Source organism: Pleurodeles waltl, chromosome 7, assembly GCF_031143425.1.
Source record: "Pleurodeles waltl isolate 20211129_DDA chromosome 7, aPleWal1.hap1.20221129, whole genome shotgun sequence".
In the NCBI taxonomy this organism is placed as follows: domain Eukaryota; kingdom Metazoa; phylum Chordata; class Amphibia; order Caudata; family Salamandridae; genus Pleurodeles; species Pleurodeles waltl.
Window position 1 is genome coordinate 909427029 of NC_090446.1, and position 14286 is coordinate 909441314.

A 14286-nucleotide genomic window follows, 5' to 3' on the forward strand; every position below is an offset into this window, starting at 1 on the left:
GCAAGAAAAGAGGCATGCACTGGCTGCAGAGCCACTTTTCTTAAATGAGGCCCTTAGGGGCATATTTATGAGTGGTTTGCACCATGCTTGCACTGGGCAATGTGGTACATGTGTGGTGCAACCCACTAAGTAATATTTCTGAAGCCACAGAAAGCCACTTTGCGTGGCTTTGAAAATATGGAATAAGGCAAGGCGGCGCAAGTAGCTGCATTGCCTTACTTTGTGCAAGAGAGGCGCTCCATATAAGTTGCGTGGGTGTTACCAAACCTGGTAAACCTGGAAATGGGCCAAAAAGATACGCCTCCCCAGCATAATGAGGAGAAATATCTTTATTTATCCTCGTTTTTTTCCTCTTTCTATGCATGTTGCAGTCTGCAGCACACAGAAAAAGGAAAAAGCCTCTCAGGATTGTGCCCCTTCCTACACAAAAACAATCCTGCATGAAATGCAGGCAAACTTGCACCATGGCGCAAGGGTGCCTGCATTGGTACTAGGCTGGCACAAGGGGAAAGGACAGAACTGAGCCGTATTGGATAAATACAGCACATTTCTGCCCTTTCACTGTGATGATGGGTAATGCAGCAAGGTGACCTGCTTTGCTGTCCTGCACCACAAAAATCCATTTGCACTCACCATAGTGGCAGTCACAAGTGAAATGGGGTCATAGAATCCTAAAACAGGCTTGTACAAAATTGGGCACAGTCTGAGGCATTGAATTGCCACATAGGAAGACCCAAAAGGAAGGTCCCGAGCAGATTCAGGTCACAGATGAAAGCCCAAACAAGCTGCCAAGATACAAAGCAAAACCTGGTGCAAATCAATTAATGGTTAAAGACCACCCGGTGATTCAACACTCTTAGGAAAAGGACAAACATATCTACATCCTTCTATCTGAAGATGCAGCTGGAGCAGAGAAAAAATTGAACTCTTCCTTTCCATGCAAAAATATGATACATTATTTCCTAGCCCTCACGCTTGTGACAATCCACCACTAATACTATCCTTGCATCTATGCTGAAATTCACGCTCTTCCACATAGCAAATACTAAAGTCCTGCCTATCTACCCTATAAACACTCTTATAAAAAATATACTCACACCACACAATACCTATTAAATATCTAGAATTCCCCCTAAACCCCAATGCACCACCAAGACTAGATTATCAGAGTGGCAACACTTCTACAAGTACAACCTCATCAAATTGAATCCTCAAGACTTCCTTTTTCTCACTTTAAACTGCCTTTCAGCAAACATTAAGGGGCATATTTACAAGAACTGACGCATCCGCATCGATGCAGCAGATTTCTTGCACCTGCCATAAATGCCCTAACAACGCCATAGATGCATTGTATTTACAATACAGAGCTTCATGACGCAAGGATTCGTGGATCCATCAGAAATTCTGACTCACCTGTTGGCGCTAGTGACACATCACTGGAGTTGGTCCTAAGATGGATGCAACTCCAGCAATGCTTCAGAACACAGAGGCAAGTCTCATGTTAAAAGCCCTGCGTCAATCCTTACGCCTGGTTTCAGAATGCGTAGGTATTTTGATGCAGTCAAGTTGTAGTGATGTAGTGAAAAGTTGTAAATGTCACTGCATCCGTTCCACGTGGCTTTTACCGTGGACATCCCTACCCTGCATACATTATAACTGGTGCAGGTATAATGTGACACAGACCTCTATAAACTGACGCACTGGGCCCAATGCATTAGTTTGTAAATACGGTGCAGTGTGGAGCACTGACTGCACTGCTGCTGCATCAAAAGCAATGATGCTGCAGGTGGCGCAAGCTCTTGTAAATATGGGCCAAAATGTTTCCTAACTGATGCAGGGGCTGCAGACCACACAAACATCATGTGGGGAGATATAGGAAAGGATTACCTGCAAACATCTTAAAACCACCACTAAAACCCAATGAGATTCCTTTCAAGGATCTACCTTGACCACTTGAAATCCAGTGTAGTCCACACAAAGTTGTTCCAATCTTACCATGTATTTATTCTTTGACCTCTCTCATGAAATAATGCATGTTAAAACAAAACCTAAACTGTACTTCAAAGAGGCTAATCTGTTGGGCTAACTCCTAACATAACTTAGAGCAAACATGGCGTCAATGACCACCTTGACGTTATGACAGAGTTCATATAACAGGACACATTCACCTAAGAAATCTTAATACGTATACAGTACTCGGGGATAAAAAAGGCTAGGGTTCTTCCAAAGGGTAACACAAAAATAAGCAGTAGTTCATCTGGGTATTTTCGTAGCCACATATTTTATCCTCATATACAATACATATTAGAAATTGGTACGATTGATTCATTTATGGAATCAATTCCCAATTTGCAGTCCTTAAGAGAATCTGCGGTAATCAATAGATCAACAGATAAACAACTCAGAGGCAGCCTATTAGTTCAAACGTATATTATGATCTTGACAAAAAAAAATACGAAATCAAGATGTAACCAGTGAATCGGGTGCAGTTTCCAGACGTGCTCTTGCTAATATAAACTGGGAAAATGAAAGACTCAACAAGCATTGACAAAACCAATAGGTCTAGTTTTTGGGACCTATTGACTTTAGCATCCCACATGATGTACAGCATGGCTGAATAATTAAAATTGTAACAAAAAATAATAATAATATTAATGGCCGTGACATAGTGTAGGTGCGCACACCATGTATGCGTGGGCCTACAAAATGAGGCAGGCATTTTATTGTTTATTTTTTGTTACGATTCGAGTTGGATCCGAAATTAAAAGAAAAAAATTCAGAGGATGGACACGAAAAACAAAATTGGGGGCGTGAGTGAGGGAGAAGCAACACACAGAAGGCAACAGCATGGGATGGGCACAACAGCACACAGAGAGACAATGCAACACCGGGGAGCACAGAAGCACTCAGCGAGACAGGGCAACATAGAGATGAGGTAGCACGTAGTGAGACAGAGCAATATGGAAATGGGTGGAAGCAACACAGAGGGCAGAAACAATACAGAAGGGACAAAGAAGCACACAGCAAGACGGAGCAACATAGAAACGGGAATGGGTGAGCACAGAAGCAGACAGTGAACAGAGCAACACAGGGGTGGGGGCAGAGGAGCACAGGAGAGACAGAGCAACCCAGACCCAGGGCAGAGAAGCACATGGAGATGCGGGTGGGGGGTGATGCCCAAAAGAGACTGCTGGAAAACACAGGAACTCTCATGGAGTAGTTAACTAAAAAAAAAAAGTAGCACAAAAAAATGAGCAATGTAAGAAACACAGTAATGTATCCATGCTCCAGGGGAGGGACAAACTCACGACGGGGAAGTAAAGCCCACACAAGCCATCAAATAAGAAGCAAGCGTATGATAGTGGGAGTGAGGCCAACCAATGGTAAACAATGGGTGGGCTCTAAGCCCATTGTAAGCTAACAAAATATATTGCAACAAACAGCGCATACTCTATCTTAGGCAAGATCTATAAACAGATATCTATAGATATAATGTACAGAGGAAATAAAAAGCTGTAAGTCAATTGATGGGCTAATACTATTTGCTCCACTTCGATTAATGAGGTTTTCAACCCATATGTGACAATCTCTGGGTCATAATTAGCTACAAAAACGTATCTGTTAGCATCTGTGAAGAGGCAGTCGCTTGTGGGAACAATCTCCCATTCGACTGATCCTGTAATGCAATTGGAAGCAGAATCCATAAAATCAGGTAAATATTGTCTACGGTACATTGATGAACTCCGTAAAGGAGGCCAGAAGGAATAAATCCATCCTCCAGGGCTCTCATGAGTAAATTGAGCTGCAGAAACTGCATTCAATGAGTAAGAACCAATTCTTACCTGGGGTTACAGTTTCTGAATCCAAATAACACAGCATTAAATAACTGATAGGAAGAGAATGGGGTGGTTAACAGTGGGTAGTACAACTGAAGAGGGTCTTGGGTGTTTAGGGTGGTAGTACTCACGGCTCCTGGCCAGCTGATCTGACAACATCTTCAGCTTCATCTCAGTATTGAAGTCCTTGAGTTTGGTGATCTGGCCATGTTGCTGGGCTACAAAATAAACAGTGGCGACCTGGCCAGCCAACAGCAGACCCACGAAGACCGACAATACAGATACAATCGTTCCCCGACTGCAGGAGACCCTGTGGGACACGGAAGTGAGGAGGGGAGAATTAGAAGTACAGAAAGGTTGCAGTGAGAGAAAAAGTTGTGAAGTGAGTAGGGCAGATGTGGGATACGGTAGATGAAAAAAGGATGCTGACTGGACAAATAGGGCATGTGGAGGGAGAGATGGTGGGAGGTTATAGAAATAGGAAGGGCAAACAGGACAAACAGGGAGCAGTCGTCCAGAGAGAAAATGAAAAAGCAGAGCCAGAAGATATGAGAGGCACTGATAAAACATATGATTTCTTCCAAACTTAATGAGTTCAATAAGGAAAAAAGGTTAAACAGCTGTTTCTTTAAAATAACAGGCCCATGTCCTTTTACCCGCTTGGTGTTGCATCACGTTATATACTGTAAAAGAGAGAGCAGGATTATATTGCAAACAGTTGGCAAATTATGCAGACATTTTTATCATAAATATTTAATCGTAAAGTGTGGGGATTATTTCAGTACAGTAATTGTTATTTCTTTACTTCCATTTCATTAACCCACAGTTGCTTATGACTTCTGATTTCTAAAGGATCGCAAACACTCTTTGACAGCTTGTAACAGTGTTAATTGGGATCCTTCACAATAAAACAAAAAAATAGAAATGTAACCGTGGTTTGGATGACATGCTCTTTATAAGCATTGTTGAGTGTGGAGTGCAGCTGCCTCTGACTCACAAAAAGTGAACCCTTAGTGAGTCATGATGTGTCATGTCCTTCTCAAAAATGGTAATAAACAGCATAGTGTACCCTGCATATCTGCATATGTAGTTTATGCCATGGAATTTTAACATGTGTTTTTGTATTAAGAAATGTATTGAAACAAAACCAGGATACAAGGGGTGAGATGTGTTCAGCAAGGTGAACTCATACTCTCGCAATATTGTGACTACTACCAGAGTTGTTTCTACGAGTAAAATAATTGTTACATGCTATCAGTGAGGGCGTAAAAAGTTGTTTCTGATGTCACTTTTGCAGTACTGTGGTAATAAACTTGAATTCGACCTTTGCCCTGTAATAATAAATTGTGAATGCATGTTTATTAGTACAATTACTCTAAACAGCATGTGCTATTGGCCCACATTTATTTTCACTGCCTCTGCAAAAGAGGCACAGAGGGGCCTATTTATGAGTCGGTTTGCGTCGCTCTTGCACCACAGCAACGCAAACCTTACATGTGATATTTGAAGCCACGCAAAGCCACTTTCCCAAAAGGGCTCCAGCGCAAGGGGGAAGACAGGGATGCGCCATACTGCCTTAAATACCACACATTACCGCCCTTTCCCTGTCACATAGTGCGGCGCAGCAAGGTGACTTGCACTGCGTGCCATTCTCGTAAATAGGCCCAGAGCGTGCGTGAATATAGAACTGCCATTCTTAACTCCACATATGTGTACCTTGACACCATAAATAGATGTGTATATTCACACACACACACTGATGGTCAAGGTAGTCCTTGTGGCTTAAATACAGTGGCACTTGTCATACGTCATTCTCTGACTGCCATACTCTGACTCACCTTATATTTTTAAAAGCTCTTCTTTTCAGTTTACAGTCTCTAAGGAATTCCCCCTCATTTCCTGATGCATTCATGAGGGCACTTCTTACCCTTTGCAAATCCTCTTTGGCTGCCTTTATCTGCCCAGCACTGTACTGACCCGAACGGGTCTATATATAGGTGCAGTTTCAGAACTGGACACCAATTGTACTGTCTTGTACGAGAACCTCTTTCCTTCACAGACAGAAATATGTGATACTTCATATATTCCCATGATCTGGGGGTTTCCAGCTCCACAGAACAATTCACTTCCCAGTCGGAGAAGACTAGATAGCTGGTTTCTAAGCTTCTGATTTTGGAGAGAATGGGGAAGCTGGGAATGAGTGTGGCAGTAAACGGATTTCTGAGGTTGGTGAGACTCTTGGCTGTAGTGGAGGGTTGGGGAAGAGACTCACAATGGAAGGCGAGAGGAGCTAGGGGCTTACAACAGGCAGAACGCCTAGGATGGCTGGAGAAATGACTCAGATCTGTGGTGGTCTGGGAGAAGAAGACCTCTTTTGGTTGACTAATGAAATGATATCTGAGGTGGCCTCACAGACAGGGAGAAGCACTTTGATGGCATTAAGAAGCAGAGAACGTATAAGGGTTGGAGAGCAGAAGTGTAACTCTCATAGCTGGAGAGTGAGAGGATAACTTTGATGAGAGCAGAATAAAAAAGGAAGTTATCTGATGGCAAGAGGGACAGTAAATCTTAATTCTAGGAGGGGGCTTCCAATGGTTGAAAAGAGAGTATCTTGATGCCTGAATGTATCTTACTGGAGGGAGGGAGAGAGAGGGCTTCAGTTGCTGTAGGGAGGGAAAGTGTATCTACAATGGTTGACAGCTGAAGCAATTGAGCCACTCCTGGATACCAACCAGCACTTACATATTCTTCCGGGGAGCACCTGGGCTATTGTGAAAGGGCATCATTTCAATCCCCTGTTTTCATGGGAACGTCAGGCTCTTCACCGGAGCACTACCAAGACTCCCCTCCCATTTGAGTAGAAATCCATGCTGGCAGCACGCTTCTCTCTAGGACTTATGTGTTTAGAAGGAAAACTGACACAAATCAGCAGAAAACAAATCATTTTGCTTGGCACAGTCAGCTAGTATCTTTTAAAAGTGTGCTTCTAATTGTACTGAACACATTGGGACAAGAGTCTCCAAACCCCCAATTCTCCAGGAATGTTCATGAGTCTTGTTAACCATCGACTAGAGCTGGGCGATTTCAAGCGGAGGTATCTAAAGTCACCGAGACCTGCTCACATTCATGTATGCCCTGACATACTGAATAACATTTCCGATTGTTGAATTGTGCTTTTGTTTACAAGTCATGTGGATTCGTTCTGAATAAACTTGATGTGGATAAACGTGACCGAAAATATTAGTAAAAAGCCAAATGAATAATATCATTGTGTTGGCATGTTCTATAGTGAACACAGTACACCTGATAATCACTTGGAGTTTGCATAATATTATAACCCAACTCTAGGAGAATGAGTCACAATTAAACCTGAGACAAGAGGTTAGACACATTGCAACTGGCACTAAATTACCCCACGGATACGATCAGAACACTTAACAAAAATTTAAAAATAGGCAGTATTTATGTAAGTGGGAGCCCAAACAACTCCATCAAGCGAATGGGATCCACCCTAAGGCGTGGTAGAGAGTTCGTAGTAAATGAAAAGCTTTCAAATTCTGGAGGTAACTCTAAATGCGGAGAAGCCACCAGCTGAATTTCCATCAGAAGGATAATATTGTGGAGGAAATTAAGCTGATGGATTCTAATATATATTTAGAGGCACCTCCAGAAATTGGAGGATCTCCAGTTAAGATTGAATTTTAAATCTGGCCCTTGTTTTTGTCACTTTAACTAAAGTCTGCCTGGCAATAGGGATGTCATGGACAAGCAGGTTTCTGGTTGGTCACACACAGGCAGGGGATTTCCAGGCATCTTGGAGCTCTTCCCAGATATTGTCACTGCGCATTAACTGGATAAAAAAAAAAAAAAAAAGGTTTCGAGTGCTGTGGTTACCAAAGTGACCAGGCCACATATTTAAAACTGCAAAATTGTTTTTGATACACGTACAGTACTTGAAGCATTTTGCGTGTCCATTCTGATTGTGCCCTAGTTGTTTTTAATGGTTTTAATTTAACAAAGAACACAAGCAGAACCCGGGCAATTTTTTTTACTATTTTCTGCAACAAATGACAATTTCTATTAATCCAGAGAAGAAGAGGGGTTGTATTAACAATACAGATATCAATACAACAGGGTGATCAGAAATTATATTAAAGAAATGTTAGGATTTCTCATTCCAATAACAAAGTATTAACGAAAACAACATTAACAATACTGTCTGCCATAGCGATGTCGCTTTAAAGCCCAGTAATTAAAAGATGTTACTGTCCTGAACAATGACTCCAGAGACAGTGATAAGGTGGTACTTGTTATCACCACCCAAGCACCTCTCCTTTGTAGAGGTCAGTCACAAACTGTGAGACCTAACAATTAAGCATTTCAAAAGAATGCTTTTGTCTTTTAGGAATATCATTTCAGTGAGGAATTTGTGCCCTTGATTTCCTTTCCTCACCAGATGCTTCTTTTGTCAACGTTTATTTTGTGATATATTTGTTTCAAGCAAGAGGGCAACGGGTGCGGTGGGGGTGGGGACAAGATTAATCATGCTACAATCCACAGTCCCACAGTTATAGACCAACCACACCCAGTTTCCTCAATGATAAACTTGAAATCAGGGAGACTTAGCAACCCCACAATGAAATGCACCAGCAGAGTGGACTGGCTTGGAAGAATACACAATCACCGGCAATCCCAATAGGTCTGGGTTTAATAGGCTGATGCCTTCTAAATTAGCAGATTAAAGAGAGACACATAGAAGGGAGCCAGTAAGGACGGGCATCGAGAGTTAGATCAATGCAAGCACACGAACGGAGGTAGCAGGATACACCTAAGAGCAGAAAGTATTAAGCTAGGGATGAATACGTCAAAGGACTGAGCCAAGGTGTCATTCACTAAGGGGCAGATTTAAGAGCCCCTTGCGCCATAATATAGACACATTAGCATCATTTGTTTGATACTAATGTGCCGATATTACGAACGCTGTGCCAGATTTACAAAGTGGCGCAATGCTTGCATTGTGCCACTTTGTAACCCCTTGCGCCACATTATGACTGAGCCAGGCATAATGTATGCAAAGGGGGCGTTCCCCCATTAGGGGGGCAGAAAAAATGGCATAAAGAAATCTATGAGATTTATTTGCGTAATTTGTTTGGGCATTTTTAACGCCTGCTCAGAGCAGGCATTAAAAGAGGGGGCACCACTGGGCCCCTATGTACTCTTCAGGTTTAGTGCCAAACTTTTGGCACTAACCCTGAACAGTACATCAATAGTGTCAAAAATTCTGATGCGATTGCCCCCTACCCTGCGCCATGTGTGCGCCGTATTTTAAATACAGTGCACACATGGTAATGGGGCGCTAAGGGGCACAAGGAAAGTGGCGCAGCGCTGAGTTCAGCACCACTTTTTTTCCGGCCCCTAACTCTTAAACAAATGACTGAAAGGTGGTTGGAAAGAGCCAGAATTCAAAGGGGTAGACCCCACTCCACGTATATTGTTAGCAATAGGTACACAATTATTAACATATGTGCAGTCAAAACCCAGAGCTAACAATACGTCTTAATTCGATACCAGTCTTGGGGTGGGGGGCAGGGGGCAGGGGGCAGTCACGCACTCCATGTCACTCTCCATCTCCTTTGTTCTGCCTCAGTCTTCAGATGCACTTAACGCCATCGTGAAATGCTCTCCTGCCCCTGCTGGGCAATGTTATCGGGTGGCACCAATGGGCAGCGTGAGGTGCGGGCACTTGTGGACAGTGGAAAAGGGGGTACCGTGGAGCAATGTGAGAAGAGACAAGGTGAGGAACTGGCACAGGTGGCTGTATGAGGACGGGGTTTAGTGGTCGGTACGAGGCGCTAGAGTAGCAGTGGTGGATGCTGCCAGGAATAAGTGTCCCTAAATCGACACCATAAATACTCCCAAGCGAGTACTAACGGATTCCTTGGCAGAAAGCGCACACGAGCGAATTAAGTCAGATTCTCTATTTGTTTCTAGAGGGCGAGAGTAAAACATGTGAACATGGAAATTGAAATCTAAGTCCTGCTGCATGTTTAAACTCTTCGTATGCAAGAGCTGCTTTACTCATACAGGATGCACTCTGCATAATACAACAAGCACCATAACACAAGCTAATACCACTTTCTAGTAGATGAATCCTAGCCATACGTACCCCCGGCGTGCAGGCTCGGCCCCCAAGACGGAGGGCGTCTCCTGGTTAGCCAGTAGGTCTTGGCGCTCTTCTGCCATCGCCCCGAGTCTCTGCTGGGTCTAGCTCTGAAGATGTGGTGGGCAGCGGAAACTTTCACAGGGTCGACGTATATACACTGGAGTGGGAAATGAAAGCGCAACGTCGCATATATTGGAAATGCCCTCAGCCTGCCTCCGATTTCGGTCCAGGTGCAGGAGGGGCCGCTCCCATTGGCTGCTCGGCCGCATCACTTGTTTCCATGTAGGGAGAGCTCGGATTGAGCCGGTTCCGGACCACATCTGCGGCTTCGCCTCTGAGCTGGTGGCGAAGCAAAGGCAACAACAAGAAACAGACTGGGCGGAACTCCGGATTAAGGAGGGGCGTAACCCAGGCCCCTGCAGCACCTGCAGGTCAAGGGGGTCCCAGCCACCTAGGTGTCCCCCGCATCGTCCTTCAAGGGGACCCCATCCAGGCCATGATCAATGACTCATGGCCCCTCATCACATTCTGCTAGTGAGCCCTATCGTTTTCCGTTACACCACTGGTTTAAGACTGTCTCGTTTTTCATAGTTACCGTAATATTCTCACTTTCACAGACGATTTGCCCTAATTCAGGAAGATTTGCATACGACAAAACTTCAAAGAAATTTGCTTTGTACAACTTTCAATGCCGGACTGGGAACCAAGGTCCAGATTATCTAACCATTTGCGCGGCTACATTACTTCTGTAACACAAACTCGATTCAAAGAGTGATATTGAGATTTGCTATCAGATAGCTTCCCATAGCAACACAAAGTTGCATAATGCACTGCTTTCGGTTACATTGCATCCAGGGGGAACTTCACGTGGGGTATATGGGCATTCCCATGCAATCATCCACAGGTTTTGACACAAATCCCTATCTACAAACAATCTGACACATCAGCTCCCATGTGTCAGATTTCTTGTGCTGCCCTATAACCCCCTAACAACACCATGGATGTGCTGTATTTACAATACTGAGCTCCTTGGCTCACGTTTTTACAGATGTGTCAGAAATTCTGACTCATCTGTGGTGCAAAACTCACGTTTTGCTGGACTAACATCAAAAAAATGATGATACTCCTGAAATGCCAGGAGGCCCCCATTGAGAAAAGCCCTCCATCAGTTTTACACCTGCTCTGAGCAGGCAGTAAAAATCTGATGCAGTGAAATCACAGAATGATGATGTCAAATGTTGTTAATGTCCTTACGCCAGTTCTGCGTGGCTCTTCTCATGGGAACGCCTACCTTGCACACATTATACCTGATGCACGTATAATGTGACGCAAGGCTTTCCAACCTGACGCATTGGGCCCAATCCGTCAATTTGTAAATGTGGAGCACTGTAGAACACTGCTTGCGCCATTGATGCATTAAAACAAATGACAACTGTGGCGCAAAGGCCTGGTAAGTGAGGCCCTATGCCTTCTCAGGGGAGGCACAATGAGGAGAAATGTTTTAATTTCTCCTCGTTTTCCATACTTTACGCTCATGCTGCACTGTGCAGGACATATACTAAGCAGAAAATGTGTTAAAATTTAGGTTTTTGTGATGGAAGGCCTTCTTCCAGTACAAAAAATATCCTTACAGAGCACACAAGCCCTTCAACCATGTCATAAGTATTTGAGTTTGTGCAAGGCAGCCAAAAGTGAGTCAGCGCAAGGAGAGAGAGAGAAGCAGCCACACATCTAAGTAGATATGACACTGTTCTGCTCTCTCCCTTTCACGCAAATCAGTGCAGCAATTTTAGCTGCTGCGCACGTTGCATTACTCTTAAGTAAATATGGGCCCAAATTCTGCTCTGCCAAATAAATTCAAACCAGCAATGCGCTGCATGAGATGAGATCAGAATCTGGCCACAGGTGTTTTAAAGGTTGGTTCACTACAGGCCATCCAGACTGCTGTGAGAATGCCCGAGTGTCAGAACGGCAAGTGGGACTAAAGTACGTGAAGATTAAGCAAAAGGGCATGTAGGGAGAAGAATGAATTTTTCAACTGAGTGTTCCTTATAAAATTAGAAACAAAGCACAGTGAATTTACCCAAAACGCCACGTGGATTTTCATGGTAAAAGCTGAGAAAATATTCCTTTCTCAGTTCCTCGTCAATTAAACAAGAAAATAGCGAAAGAGGATTTTTCTTAATTTCTAACCACAAAAGAAAAAGTACATGGAATGGCGCTACCTTAATGTCTATATCAAAGACAGTAGGTGATGAATTATTGCTGCGCATGAGCGAAGGGATTCTTTTTTATCCCGTTAGGGACGCGACAACAAGCAACTCCAAGCGGCGTTTTTCCCATTGAGGTGACTGCAGCTACGGATGTTTGTGGTGGCAAGTTCGCCTAGGTTGTAGTTAATTCCTTGTAGCACTGGGCGAAGCAGGGAGGCAATAGAGAGGAAAGCATCATCTCCTGTGGTTCCTACAGCTATTTTGATATGTGTTTCCCTTATGGAGAAGTGCAGTGGTTGAAGTGCGTTGAACTGTGATGCTGTCACCAATGGGAACATATGGGGTGGGGTGAATAGGGTCGGAATCATAGGTGTGACTAAAAAAAGCAACATATTCTAGGTATCTACTTATAAAGTAAGACGCAGCTTCAATAAAAAAGGGAATGGCTAAAACAAATTATTTAACTTTTTTAATGTCTTTCACCTTCAGGTAATATATAAAATAAGGCACAACTTAAATGGAGAATAAATGCAAGTTAGGTTAATGAATGAGAAATGCATGAGAAATGAGAAATGCACTGTCATACATTAGGAAAGCTCTATTAGCTAATGCACTGCAGAGGTCTGAGTCTGTAAACAGAGTGCCACATAACTGAATCCTGGTTGGTGCAGTGGAGAATAGTGACTTGGGTATGTTTACTGCTACGAGGTTCCAGCCTGCGACAGAAAGCACTGAGAGTGTATGTCATTAATTGTAACTTGCATTGCACACAGTATAAAATAGGCTGCTACAAAATGTGTGAAAAGACTTGAGATAAAAGGGGGCGTGGCCAAGACCAGCATGGCGTAAGCTGCGGAAATCGGGAGATCTGGGACCTGTGGCCATACCCACACCGTAATAACCCATCCTGAAATAGCATTTTCGGGGCAGCAAGTGATTACCTCCACTGGGAGCGGAGGGCTTGTGTCGGCGGTGATTTTCAGAACAGAACTGACCCAGTAAGTACGTTTTTAATAAACCCGACGGCGCTCACAAAATGGCGTTGGGTGCCTGGGACGTGGCTCTCCCCACCCGGGGACTCCGATGAGTGGCAGCAGCAGAGGAGACCCAACGTCGGGGCGCCAATTGACACAGTGATCAGCGATCGAGATCCAGTCAGCAGACTGGTACAGAAGGTGGGTCCCGGGGCACAAAGACACCAGAGAAGTGAACGGTAGCAGCAAGGAGCAGCGTAGAGAGCCGCGAGGCGTGCAGGTGCAACCCCGGGGGAGAGAATACTTGCCAGGGGGAACTGTGGGGGAGCCCGGGCGCTTAGCACTCCTAACCGGAGGTTATCAACCCACCGAAGCGGAGACGGGAATTCCCGGTGCTGGTGCCCAGCAACGGAGGGCGCGGCGGCCTGAGAGTGCTGGACACATCAGGAGCAGCTTGAGCAGAGGAGTGCCGGAGACCTCGGAGCAGTCCGCAAAGCTCTGAGGCAGTAGAATACTGGGCTTGGCCCAGGACCATTAACGGACGCGTGAGTGTGCAGCCTCCCGAACCAATCGGGACAAACATACATTGACACTCATTTTCTAGTGCAAAAGGTCATTTATTTAGGACAGGATTTTAACATCAATAACAACAACTTTGAACTGTATGAAATCCCTCTCACCCATCTTTGAACTTAGAAGCTTCCTTATGCCCTTCCTCCTCTTCTAATAGCTCTCCTCAAATCCCCTCCCCTAGACACTCCCCCATTCCTTCCATGCCCTCCTTGTTTGTAAACAATCCTCCCCCCCATTCTGATCCTTCACCTCATTTTTCCCCTTGGAAGGGGGGAACAAGCCCGCATCTGGCTCTCCCCCCTCCCCCATTTCCTGCCAACCCTTGTGCACTGCACCTGTCCTAGCTGACGTTGAAAACCTAAAAACCTACCTAACTGACTCCCCCCCTACCCATAACCCCAAATCCTTGTTGCCTACCTTCTGTGCAGGGCGGGTGGGTGGTCAACACCTTCCTCCCTCTAATGGTCGGCCTGGAAAGAGGCCGACCCCACCCAACCCAACCCTTTTATCCCCTCCCTAAAACCCCA

The 14286-nt window shown here is 44.5% G+C and overlaps 1 protein-coding gene across 1 annotated transcript in view; it reads right to left on the minus strand.

The window, feature by feature from the left end:
- Window positions 1–10528, minus strand: part of CD74 (CD74 molecule) — a 40139-nt gene extending 29611 nt beyond the window's left edge. Inside the window, exons 1-2 of the mRNA XM_069199553.1 lie at window positions 10003–10528; window positions 3968–4146 (exon numbers count right to left, since the gene is read on the minus strand). Coding sequence (XP_069055654.1) covers window positions 3968–4146; window positions 10003–10079 — 256 coding nt within the window. The 5' untranslated portion in view covers window positions 10080–10528. The remainder of the gene's footprint in view (window positions 1–3967; window positions 4147–10002) is intronic.
- Between the last annotated feature and the right edge of the window lie 3758 nt (window positions 10529–14286).